This window comes from Vidua macroura, chromosome 8, assembly GCF_024509145.1.
Source record: "Vidua macroura isolate BioBank_ID:100142 chromosome 8, ASM2450914v1, whole genome shotgun sequence".
Taxonomy (NCBI): Eukaryota; Metazoa; Chordata; class Aves; order Passeriformes; family Viduidae; genus Vidua; species Vidua macroura.
The window spans coordinates 19,283,981-19,296,447 of NC_071578.1; the positions used below are offsets into that span (position 1 = coordinate 19,283,981).

General features: G+C 50.6%; 1 protein-coding gene across 4 annotated transcripts in view; it reads left to right on the top strand.

Moving 5' to 3' along the window:
• The first annotated feature begins 2,855 nt into the window (after positions 1-2,855).
• PAX2 (paired box 2) overlaps positions 2,856-12,467 on the top strand; it is an 87,501-nt gene continuing 77,889 nt past the window's right edge. For 2 of the 4 annotated variants that reach the window (XM_053983377.1, XM_053983378.1), the window contains exons 1-3: positions 2,871-2,913; positions 6,558-6,726; positions 8,022-8,219. In XM_053983377.1, the coding sequence (XP_053839352.1) occupies positions 2,871-2,913; positions 6,558-6,726; positions 8,022-8,219 (410 nt within the window). Of the gene's footprint in view, positions 2,914-6,557; positions 6,727-8,021; positions 8,220-12,467 lie in introns of all 4 variants that reach the window. The other 2 variants (XM_053983379.1, XM_053983376.1) reach the window with 2 other exon arrangements.

Below are 12,467 nucleotides of genomic sequence, written 5' to 3' on the forward strand. Positions count from 1 at the left end.
CCTCCCGCTTTGCCTTCGGCCTCGACTGTGTGCCTGAGCACGGCCCCGAGCGCGCCGGGCAATCGGGGCTGCCTGGGGCGGAAGGGAGGAAGGCCGGGGGTGACTGCTGGAAGACGAGAAGCGACCTAGACCGGTCGGTGACGGAGAGCTGTTACAGGGCCGTTTCCAGCCACGGGCAACACGGGAGGCGCCGAGTGGCGGGAGGGGTTCCCGGCAGCGGCGATAAGCGGGGCTCCCGGCCCCGCGGTGAACAGGAGACTCTGCTGCCGGTGGGACTCGACAGCCGCCGTTGTCCCACGGACAGATGCGCACGGGCCGTGCCGTGGCGTGCCGTGCCGGGCCGTGCCGTGCCGTGCCGTACCGGGGATCCCGGCGGGATCGCGGCGGCCCGGGCCCGCCGCCGGATCATCTCCGCTCTGCCAAGCGACCGGAGGGCGCCATCTAGAGGCCGCGGTGGGGAGCGCCGCCGCCCCGCACCGGAGCGCGGCCGGCCCCTCAGCCCCTGCGCGGGGCGGTCCCGCCGCGGCCGGCGCGGGGCCCGGGGCGGGAACGCTGATGAGGGACCCGGCGGGTGGGCGAGCTGCGGCCGGCGGGTCAGAGCCACGGCGCGTCCACGGTGAGCAGGGTACCCCGGCCCGGCAGCGGGGCAGCCCGCGGGCAGCAGCGGCCGCCCTCAGTTTGGCGTGCGGCGGGAGTTCTCCGGGAGGGACGGAGCTGTGCCTTTGCCTTCGCCAGGCGGGCGGTAGCGCAGATCCTGAGCGGGCAGCGCAGAGCCCCCCGGTCCCGTGCAAAATTCACCGTGTGCAGGAGCTGCTGGCAGGGGCGAGCAGGGCCGCCTCAGCCGTGCCCGCCGCGCCTGTCCGCAGCGCAGCCCCGCAGTCACCGAGGACTCACTTCTATGTAATCCCGGTGTTGTAACAAAAAATTTTATTTTCCAAATCATCTTTTTTTTTTTTTTTTTTTTTTTTTTTTTTTCACACAAGGGAAAGACAGAGAGGAGAGAGAAAGATAAAACATCAGCTGAAGTGCCAAAATGATTTATGAGACAGTGGAAAATATTTCATAAAGATCTCTCAGACATTCTTTACTTAAAGTGGTTAGGAAGAAAAAAAAAAGGTGGGGGGGCTGTTTAGTGACAGATAAGCAGAGGGATGGGGAAGAATGAAGGAAGAAAAGAGAAGGAAGTACATTTCAGGTGATGGTAATCTCTCAATTCTGAAAATCAAAATTGAGCTCACAGCAATTTCTGTCTTGCCTTCCTGCCCCTGGTTATTACCCTAAGAAGGTGTTTCTTACTTGCTCTATATTTCTCTGCTAGGTCAAAGCCGTATCTATTTTAGCCGTACTGCTACTATTTTAGCAGTAGACTTATTTGTAAAATAATTTTAAAATCCCATTCTAGCATTTAAAAAAAAAAAAAAAAAAAAAAAAAAAAAAAAAAAAAGAGAGAGAGAAAGAGAGAGAGAGGGAGGGAGGGAGGGAGAAGCAGCAGAGATGTGGAAAGTGTGAGGTTGGATTTGCTGGTTTTTTCCCCAAATGCATGTCAGGGAAAACTTCGCAATTACTGAAACGGGCCTAATTTCTTGGTTTAAAGAGGTGCCAGAAGCTTGCTTGCTCTTTCGTTCTATGTCTCGTTCTTTCTTTCTCTCTGTCTGGCTTCTATTTATTTTTCTTTCTTTTCCTTCTCTACACATTCCTCTCTTTCTGTCTCCTTTTTCTTTTCTTTCTTCTCTGTCCCTCACCTCCTTTCTTTCTTTCTCTCACACTAAGCCGCACACCACGGAAGCCTTGATGTGTATCGAATCCCCCTCCTGTCCCGCTTTACCCCGGGTAAAGGCTGCGGTAAAAAAAGCGGAGCGTGAGAAGGAAGGTGAAACTAGCAAGGCGTGTGTGCTTGTGTTAAATAAGGGAGTTAAGGATCCTGAGCCGTAAGTGACAACAAAGCGGGGCTCACGTCCGTTCCCGCGGGCCGGGCAGGGGCGCCGCCGCCCCGCACACGCGCGGCCCGGGGCGCTCCGGAGCGCGCGGCCGGGGCTCCCCCGCCGCCGGTCCCGCAGGCAACGGCCCCCCCCGCACCGAACGCCGCCGGCCCGGCCCTCCTCTCTCTCCTCTCCTCTCCTCTCCCCTCTCCTCTCCTGGCCGCGCTCGGCTCGGCGCGCTGGCGAATCAGAGAGTGTCGGAATCTATTGCCTTTGTCTGACAAGTCATCCATCTCCGGGGAGGCGGGCGGGGGGCTGAGGGCGCTGCGGCTTTTAGAGAGACACACACCGGGAGCGGAGGCTCCAGTCGCCGGCCCCGGCTTCTCGCAAGCACTTCCCACCTCGGGCGAAAGTCCGCCGGGCGCCGGATCCGCCGCCCGGCCGAGAGGAGGGGTCGCGCCCGCCCGCCGCTCGCCGCTTTCCCGGGGATTGCTACTCTGCTTTGAACTTAAATGAACTAGCCCCGGACCGCGGGAGGAGGAGGAGGGAGAGCCGCGTCCTCCTGCGCCTTCTGCCGCCTGGCCGCCGGCCGCACCTTGCTCCGGCACCCCCTCCCCGCCGCCGGGGATGCTCTGAGCCCTCCCAGCCATGACACCCACCTGCCCCCCGGCGCCGCCAGTCCCTCGCTCCCACGGACTCTGCTGACTCCCCCAAGGCCGGCGCAGCCTTCCTGCCCCCCGGAAAGTACTTCGCTGCCCGCTTCGCCGGGCCGGGGGCCCAGCGCATCCCGCCGCTCCCCTCCTCTCCTCTCCTCGTGTGCTTTTTTGTTTTGTTTTGTTTTCCTTTTTTTTTTTTTTTTTTTCCAATTTTTTTCTCCCCTAAGTCTTGAAGTTGAGTTTTAGAGGCGACACGGCGGCTTCAGCCGATTTCTTCCCCTTCCTTTGCCTCCCCATGGATATGCACTGCAAAGCAGACCCCTTCTCAGCAATGCACCGTGAGTACTGGAGCCCGGCTCCTTCCGTTGCTGTCCCTTTCTCATCCCTTCATTCTTCCTTCCCCAACCATCCTTCCTCACCTGATTCTCCTCCAGGTCCACCTTTTCACCCTGGCCGATTCCGGGCTTAGAGAGTCGTTCAGAAGGCAGGTCGAATAGTGCCGGCCCGAGCAGCAGGGCAAGGATGCCGGGCAGCCCCGGAGCTGAGGGCAGCCGAGCTCCGTGCCGGCACTGGGGCGGGGGCCAGGACCCCCAGTCCGAGGGCAGGGACTGAGTGCTGCTGTGCCTGTGCTGCGTGCCCTGAGCGCGCGAAGGAAATCCCCCTCCGAACCAGAGCTATGCTCCGCAAATACATTTTCTCCGTGGCCCTTCAGACAAGAGTTTATTCTGACTCGTGTCAGCCCCCGGGACGGGCCCTTTCCCTGCCTGTGCCCAGCCGGGCCGGGACTCCCCGCAAAGCTCCTCGGCTTTAACCCCCCAGATCTCCCCGCGATGTGATGCTGTTTGCTTTGATTTCGGATTTCGGTGGCAGAGAGGGAAGATGCCAGTTTCGAATTAATGGCGGGTTAGTCGGTGGCTGTTCCGTGAGTCGTTTTCGTTTGGCGAAAGGTTGGACTGCGGGAAAAATAGGACAATTGTATGGCAGGGAGATGAAGTGGCTTTGGAGGCTCCCAAGAAGTCACTATCCCTCCTGGTTTATTTACCAGATACCCGGTGTGAATTTTAAATACATTCCTGGTACAGAGGAAAGGGCATTCATGCTACATTTTCAATTTTAAAAGGCTTTCTTAAGAGGGGGAAGAAGGAACGTGAAAAGCCTCCTTTACCAGGGGCAGTAACAAGGAATTTCCATTGATTTTAATTAAATCGCAGGAGAGAAAGTAATTCCGAGATTTAAATTGAAGAAGAAAAAATACAAACAGAAAACCGAGATTGAGAGTATGTTGAGTCAGGAAATGAATAATTAAGAGCAATTTGTAACTTTTGACACCGAAACTTTTAAGGACACGCCCTGCCCGCTGCATAAAACACAAATCGAAAAGATAGAAAATGGAAATGCTTGAACTTAAAAAAAAAATCCCGATTTTGCCTTGAGAACGAAGGTGCAGAAATACAAACCCACGATTAAATCCCCAAACGCGGATGTAGGCAACTGCCTTTCTGTCTCCTAATAACTGATTTCCAGAATACATTGCTTAAAATGTGAGGTTTGATTTCCAAAGAGCTTTAACAGCAAACACTCCGTGCTTTGGACATTATTTTTAGTTTTCAGCAGTGTGATACGTTTCCAGATGCGATATCAGTAATTCCGGCTCCAGTACGATCCGAAACATGTCAGCAGACGAAAGAGGCATTTCACTGTCGCTGATTTTTAAAAACTCCAGGGAGATTCCTGACCAATTTTTGGCTTCCGATTGGGGGGAAAAAAAAAAAAAACCCAAACCAAAACAAAACAAAAGAACACCAAATCTAAACAAAACAAAAAGACCCCACCAACATTTAATTCGTTTCCTATTAAGCAGTTTAAACAGATGCGGGCACAGGCTCCTGACATGCAGACAGCACACACGATCGGTACGACAGCACATACAGATGCCAGTACTTACATGCAGATAAATACACGTAAATATCTGGCTGCTCTGATAGAAAGAATTTTAGAAAACCACGGGGCAGAACAAAACAAACTCGTGTGAAAAATATCTGGACTGAAATAATTTGAATTATTAATTTTTAATCTTTTTTGCATCTGTTGCCCTTTAATACTTTGTAATGCGAGTTATAATAGGTGCTTTGAATTATTTATCATGGAGTTGCCGAAGAAATTGCTATCTTGTAACTTTAGAGGCAACATGTGCAAAGGGGTTCTGAACAAATGGAGGAAGAACACAATATATACCCGCGGGTTTTAGTGGAAGAAGATAAATATACCCCTCTGAATCTCTAAATATGTTTTTAAAAAGACTAACAAAAGAATGCAAAACCTAACTCCGGTTCAGCGGGGAACGACGGGAAAGCTAGCCGGCGCCCCGGCCGATGGGGCTGGGAGGGGATGTGTGAAGGTGTAACTGAAGGGGTGGGGGAGATGGGAAAAACTCTATTTGTGCGAAAGGACTTGGATCGATCGCAGGGCAATGAGAGTTTCCACTAAGTTCAGAGCCAATAAGTCAGTGTCAGAAGCAGGAGAGAAAAAAACCTCAACGAAAATACAAACAGATCATTTTTCAGCAAACTGCAAAACGAACTAAGATCTCTTGGCGAGGGAAATAAAGGAGGTTAGGGTTGTGTGAAAGGAAAGCTTTAATACAGAGTGCACTCCACAGCTATATCAGCTGGATATTCTGGAGACAGGGACGCTCAGGTGGCAGCGCCAGCGAAGCTGTACCGCCTGCGAGCGCGCATCTCCCCATGCCCTGGCAACGGCGAACTGCTCTCGGCTCTAACGTAGACGTTTCATTCACGACCAACTGTCTCATTGCGTCCCAAAAGGAGATATTTCCCTTTATCCCCGTCACTCCGCTTCTCATGTCCACGCTTAGCAGGTGCATACTTTTTTTTTTTTTTTTTTTCCCCAAGTTATTTCTAGAAATGGAGAAAGACAGACCGGGAGAAAAAAAAGCGATCCTTGCAGTCATATATGAGAGAGAGCAGGTTTTTGCCTGGAAAGAGGGGGAGAGAAGAAAACGGAGAATTAAAATTCTCCCTGAATTAGATTTGTATAGTGGAAAAAAACAAAAACAAAAACCCCGGAACAGTACAAGTCTGTTATTATTTTTTTTTCTGGATTTTTTTTCCTGTAAAGATCGAAAGCTAATGAGAGAGAAGGTCTGTCTGTAAAGGAACACCAGCTGCGGGACGCAAAATATTTTCTTTCTCTCCCCCTCCATTTTTTTTTTCTTTTCTCTTTTTCTCTGTGAGTCCTTTCAACTCGCATCCTAAAATAACGGGATAGGACTGCTTGCATGGGGGACATGCCGCGGGGTGAGGAGAGGGCGGAGTTCGCGAGGAACTGTAATTGACAACGTGATAGAAAATCCTGCAAAGAAAATGAGAGAAAAAGCCCAGGAGTAAAGAGAAGGGGGACTGCGGCAGAGTCCGCCCGGAGCCTCTAAGAGGTCGAGCTCTGGAGTTTGGGAGTGCATCACTGCCCTGCTCTGGGGAGAGGAGCGGGCGCGGGCGCTGTTTCCATGTTCGGCCCATCACAATGGCCGTGAGAATCCACCGCTCCGGCATCCCGATCGGGACCGCAGGAGGAAAGCGGCTTGGGGAAGGGAGGGCGGCATACGGGAACGTGGAGAACAATCTTCCTCCGTCTCGGGAAAATTCATTCTCCCTTCCCTTTCCATCTTTCCTCCTCTCTTTTCTTTCTTTCTTGCTTCCTTTCTTGCTTCCCTTGCTTTCCTTTCTTTCTCTCTTTATCTCATTTTCTCATTCTCCCTGGTTTTAGCTCCTTCTTTCTCTCCTTCTCCCTGTTTATCTTCTCTTGCTTCCCCACGTCCTGTTCCCCACTCTCGACCCCCCGCCATCACCTCCATCCATCTGTAATGACTGGAGAATTTGCAGTGCGAGTGGTAAAGAATCCACGACTAACGGTGTGTTTCTGGTGTGCGTGGGTTGTTGTGTTTTTTTTATTTCTCTTTCCCCAGCAGGGCACGGGGGTGTGAACCAGCTCGGGGGGGTGTTTGTGAACGGCAGGCCCCTACCTGACGTGGTGAGACAAAGGATAGTGGAGCTGGCTCACCAGGGGGTGCGACCCTGTGACATTTCCAGGCAGCTGCGGGTCAGCCACGGTTGTGTCAGCAAGATCTTGGGCAGGTAAGGAAAGAGGCAGCTTCTTCCCCTCCCCTGAGACTGCAGCGTTGTATCCCTTCCCCGCTCCAGTATGACCTTCCGCCCTTCCCGTGGCACGGGGCTCTCCCCGCCACGACCCCGAGCGGCCCCGGCACCTTCGCACAGTGGGAGCCCGCGGCTGAGCAGGGCCCCCTCTGCCAGCTGGCAAGGACGTATTTCTCCCCCGCCTCCCCCCTTCCTTCACCGGCGGTGTTTGAAAACTCCTGGGAAGACAAAATAATTTGAGAAGAGTGGGTGGGAGGGCGGGAAAGAGAAGGGACGGGAGAAAGAAAACGAAAGAACAAAAAAATCCCCAGTCCAGCAGGAACAACAACAAAAAAAAGCCTAACTCACAACAAGCCGTAAGCAGCCTTACTAAATACACGGGTAAATAAACAAACAACGGGGCAAATAAATAAATAAATAAATGCCCGCGGTAACCGATCATCGCCAAATGAGGTGTGCAATATCCCTAGGGGCTACTCGGGGAGACCCAGGGCCCTGGCCCGGCCGCTCGGGCGCGGAGCGGTGTGAGCAGGCGGCAGTGCCCGGGCCGCCGGTGCGTGCGCTACGCGCGCTGCTGTGCCCGGCGAAGGCCGGGACGGAAACGCTGCCGGCAGCAGAGCTAAAGGACAGCGGGGAGCGGGCTGGCGCTGCCCTGTACGAACACCCGCTTTACAGGGACCCCGGGGTCGGGATAAACTGTTCTCTTGCATCCGCAGCCCGTCCAGCGCCCCGATTCGGGAGCGGCCGGCGGGGAGATCCAGGCGGCGGAGTGCGAGCCCACCACTGCCCGTTCCCCGCGCCCCCTTCCCGGCCGCCCGGCCCGATCCCGCGTTCGGCGGGCTTCACCTCCGGACAGCTGCATCGGGGAGAGGGTTTCTGTTTCATTTCCCGACCCCAAGGCCTAAAAGAAGTGTGTGCGCGTAAAACGGGGGAAGGGGGAGGCAGCGCCCCTCGCTTCTAGCACACACACACACACATACACACACACAAAAAAAAAAAAAAAAAAAAAAGGGAAAAAACCAAACCAAAAAAAAAAAAAAAAAAAAAGGAAAGCGAGCTCTAGAGATACGAAGGGATTGCCTCAGCCCCAGGTCTTGCCGTCTGGCGCCTCGCGGAGCGGCGATATGCAGCTCCCGAGCGGCCACGGCCCGGGGCCGCGTATCCGCGGGCCGAAGACGAGGTGGGGCACGGGGCAGGGGTCCGCGGCGTGCTCTGAGGGCCAGTGGGGCTCTGGGCGCTCAAGGACGGCAGGCCACTGACCATCTTTTGTGCAGGTATTACGAGACGGGAAGCATCAAGCCCGGCGTGATCGGAGGCTCCAAACCCAAAGTGGCCACCCCCAAAGTAGTGGATAAAATCGCCGAGTACAAGAGACAAAACCCGACAATGTTCGCCTGGGAGATCCGGGACAGGTTATTGGCCGAGGGCATCTGCGACAACGACACAGTCCCCAGCGTCTCCTCCATAAACAGGTAAGAGGAACCCCGCAGCTCGCGGCCCAGTCGCATCTTTACGGCCCAATAAAACCCCTTCCAACAGCGAGGACGGCCTAATCCTTCCTCGGTCAGGGTAGATCCAGCCTTCTCCGGACCCCTGCCCGCAGCAGGACCTGTAGGCATGGCCCGCCAGTCCCCGGCCCGGTCCAGCGGGCGCTCCCCGGCCTCGCCGTGACCTCCGAGCCCAGTTCCGGGCAGCGGGACGGAAAACAGCTGCCCGTTCCCGCAGCAGCCGCCCCGAGCTCCGTCCCGGGGCTCGCTGCAGCAGGGCCGCAGCTTGTGCCCGCCGCCCGGCCCGGGCGCAGCCGGGGGCCGGGGCAGCGCTGCTGCGAGAGCAGCTGAGCTCCCGCCGAGCAGCCCGGCACTGCCGCAAGGTTTGGGTGCTCTTCAGGCTGGAGGGGTGACGGGCTGCAGAGCCGGGGTTTCCCGTGTCCTTCGAACACCCCTAGCGGGGTAGATGACCTCCAGCCTTGCCAGCGTATTAGAACTCTGAGCCGAAAGGCTGCCGTCATCCTCTGCCAAGCCGGGCTCACAGCCGCGAGCCGCTGAGCGCGGGAGGAAGGATTCCCTTGCACCCACTCCCCCGGCTCACTCCCCATCGGTAGCCTGAGGGAACGGCTAAATTTGCCGGGCGGTTCTTTACCCGGCTGGGGAGCGCTGCTCTCCGCGGTCCCCGTGGCCCCAACTCGGTCTGATCCCTGCTCTCGCAGAAGGCTGGGCAGCCGCCGAATCGATTTCGCACTAGCAAACCATTTGCCCCCCTCCGCCTCCCCCATTTCCTCCCCCGGCTGCTAGGCTGCAGATTTTGTTGATTTTGTCGTTGGAGGGACTCAGATTTGGTCTCAGGTTTGAGGTGACAAAAATAACTATCTGACAAGCAAAAAGCCAGGATCGATGCAGGAGAAAAAGGAATAGGTGTAATCAAGTACTGACAGACATCAAAGCGCTCAGACTGCTCACACGCCTGCACGTTCAAACACAACGTACATCAGATCTTCACACTTTGGCAACAGAACACTCTCATGCACACAGTAAAAGTAATTACAGCGTTTTAGTGTTATGTATGTACAGATACCCTGACTGTGCCCACAGAAATACAACCTCTAGAAACAGAGTAACGCAAAGATATTTGCAAAAGGTACATACATAGGCAAGAAATACCTCACCAACTGAGTGAAAATACATGAAATTTTGAATGCAATTCCAAATGTATGGCTCTTCCCAGCCGATAAATATACACATGGTATGTGTAAATAAGCATGAAGGCTTTTGCAGTGTCTACATAGATAAAATGCACAAATTGGTATACTGGCCTTTTTGATATATAACAAATTTAGCCAGATAAAAAAGAAAAAAAAAACCAAAAAAAAAAAAAAAAAACCAAAAAAAAACAACCTGGTGTATTTCTAGCAAGGGAAGCAAAAAATAAATAGCAAGGAAAACACAGTGGTATTTTTTTGTCTTGCACTTTTCATGGCAGATCTATCAAAATATGTCTAATAACTCAGACTGTGTATTTCTAAATCTGGCATCCTATATAAATGGGTTTTAATATTTTGCAAATGATATGGAATTATCCCAAATCATCTTGAAAACAGCAGGTAGAATTAGCTAGTGGAATGTACCTTGGCTAAGAAAGATTCGCTCAGACACACTGTCTCTGTAATATACTGCTAGGCTACCCTAGGAAATTATCCCTGTGTGTGCCATCTGTATTAAAATGGTTATTAAGTTATGAACAGGGTAACATAATACTGATCGGCTAATTATACACCCTCCTAAAAAACCTCCAGGTCTCTGTTACTCTCTCAGTCAGGTATTGAAATAATAACAGTTTGACATTCAGACACCTTACAAAGGCAGCTGTGGAAGGACAGACAGCTATCCCTGTAAGGAATTGAGCTGTTGGTATGGAAGTCCAGAGGAATGGCCATAGGCTCTTTGGAGAAACAGCATGTACAGACCCAACATACATTTATACTTCAGCTCGCTTAAGGGATCTCAGCATCCAAAGTCACTGAAATCTCCGTCTTATGCTTGCTGGACCCAGTGCCTCACGTCTGGGTTGTGATGTCCCAGGCAGAAAGCTGAGCACCAGATTTGGCTGCCACCATGCTACCAGTCTGTAGCAGGGTTTTGGGAGTTTTGTACCTCAGTTTCCCCACACTGGAAATGAAAACTAATTTTTCTCAGAAGGAGGTGGAGACAGATGCCAGTTAGATTGTGCTTATAAAATACTTTGAGGACGAGTGTTTTGTAACTGCTAAATATTATTAGAGAGGCTCAGCTGTGACCCACTATGGCAATGGTATTTAAGTGTGTAGTCCCCAAGGCTCAAGAGCATTTTAGCTTCATAAATTTAGTCTTTCCCCATTCCTTTTAAAAATTCAGACCAAACTTCCCACTGTTCACCTTTGTATGAAGCTCCTCACATCTGTGAGGAGGTGAGCCCGTAACACAGGTCATAAAATTTGCAAGTCTGTCCTAGACAAGAACAGGACAGTGAACTGGGAAAAAATCGCAGTGAAATAGGAAATATTGAGTATATTAGGGTCCAATCCTTGTGCTGTGGAGAGTAGCGTGAACTTCATCACTCCAGTGACTTTCATGACTCCAGCTCACAGAACTCACAAAACACAAAGAAGCTCACAATTTAAACATACATTTTTCTCTCCCTCATTGTAAAAATTCACATAGAGAATCAGGACAGTTTCTTTGTAACAGCAAATCCCTTACCTGCAGTAAATTGTCATCTCTCTGATCACCAATCACAAATTGGAGTTAATCTAACACTAAGTCTCTGAGCAGCTTCAGAGAGATGACAATTTTAAAACCTAGCCATCAATAAATATCTGTCTTCCTACTTCTGCAAAATGTGGTTTCCAATGCAAAATCTGGTTTTACCCAGTGTCTAGAACAGTTAGAACTACATCCAGGAGCGTCTTAACATCTTAAGGCAATTAGCAAGGCATTTACGGAAAAAGAAGTTACCTATATCCCTAGATACTGTGAATACTGTGCTTCAAAATGGAGATGTCCTTGTACACAGAAAAAAAATTACTTTTGGTTATTGTAAGTTTTTTTTTGAAAATGTATTAATTACCTTTTATTTTCTTTCTGAGAATTAGTCTAAAATTAGTAAAGGTCTTTGGGTGAGAAACTACAGAACAACAGTTTCAATTCAGTTTTAAAAGTCTCCGTTAAACACTTTAAAATTTTTTTAAATTATTTTTTTTTAATTCTGTGTGCCTACATTGCACTGGTCTGTCACTATTGCACTGAGAATGGCAGGACACATTTGGGACAACATGTTATTTAGTTCTGAGTTTTATCAGAAACTTTTTCATTCCAAACTCATGCCAACAAAGGGTAGATATAAGTTCTAGCAAAAAAACCATGACTTAACTACCCTGTCAAGATTCAGGAAAAAATACTAAAGTCTTCTGCTATGCAGTAGATTTCTTTTAATTATGGGAAAAGTCTAGAGAGTATATGAGTTAATAAGCAAAGTGCACCAGAAATGACAGGATCGAGATCAGTTATCTCTGCGCCAACAGCTTTCCTGTTCCCACTTCAGTACTTTAGTACTTCAGTATTTCAGTACTTCAGTACATTAAGTACTATGCAGTATAAACCAATTGTGTATGTGTATGTATACACATATACATACGTACAAACATGTATATGTATATGTATATATGCAAACTCACACACATATACACAGTGCATGTAATTGAGAAGCAGGCAAGTGACAGAAGATGTTAATTCTTTGGTAAGCAATTAATGCTTTAAATCACGTGAGCACCTTGCTTCTTGAACACTCTGCCAGCCCAAACTTGTCCACCTATCATATAACTATAAACCAGTTATCTGTGGTCATTTCAGATTAGACTGTTTCAAATGAATTTAGACACTGCTACACTTAGATGCTCCTTGTGGCAGTCTCCTAAAAATGGACTTGGAGGCAGATGCTAGTGAGAACTTTTCCTTTGCTTAGGAGAACATATAGCTCACCTAAGAACACAGGTTTCGTGAGGTGATAATCATCCCAGAGAAATATGAATTAAGACAGTGTACGTTAGTAGGAACAGGAGGGAGCATGTCACGGACATACTTTCACGGTACTCTAAGTTATGCAATTGTTGCTTAAGCACTTCCTGCTTCTCTTAAATTAATGAATTATTTTGGATTAATGAATGAGGTCCAGAAAGGCAAAGCAAAACA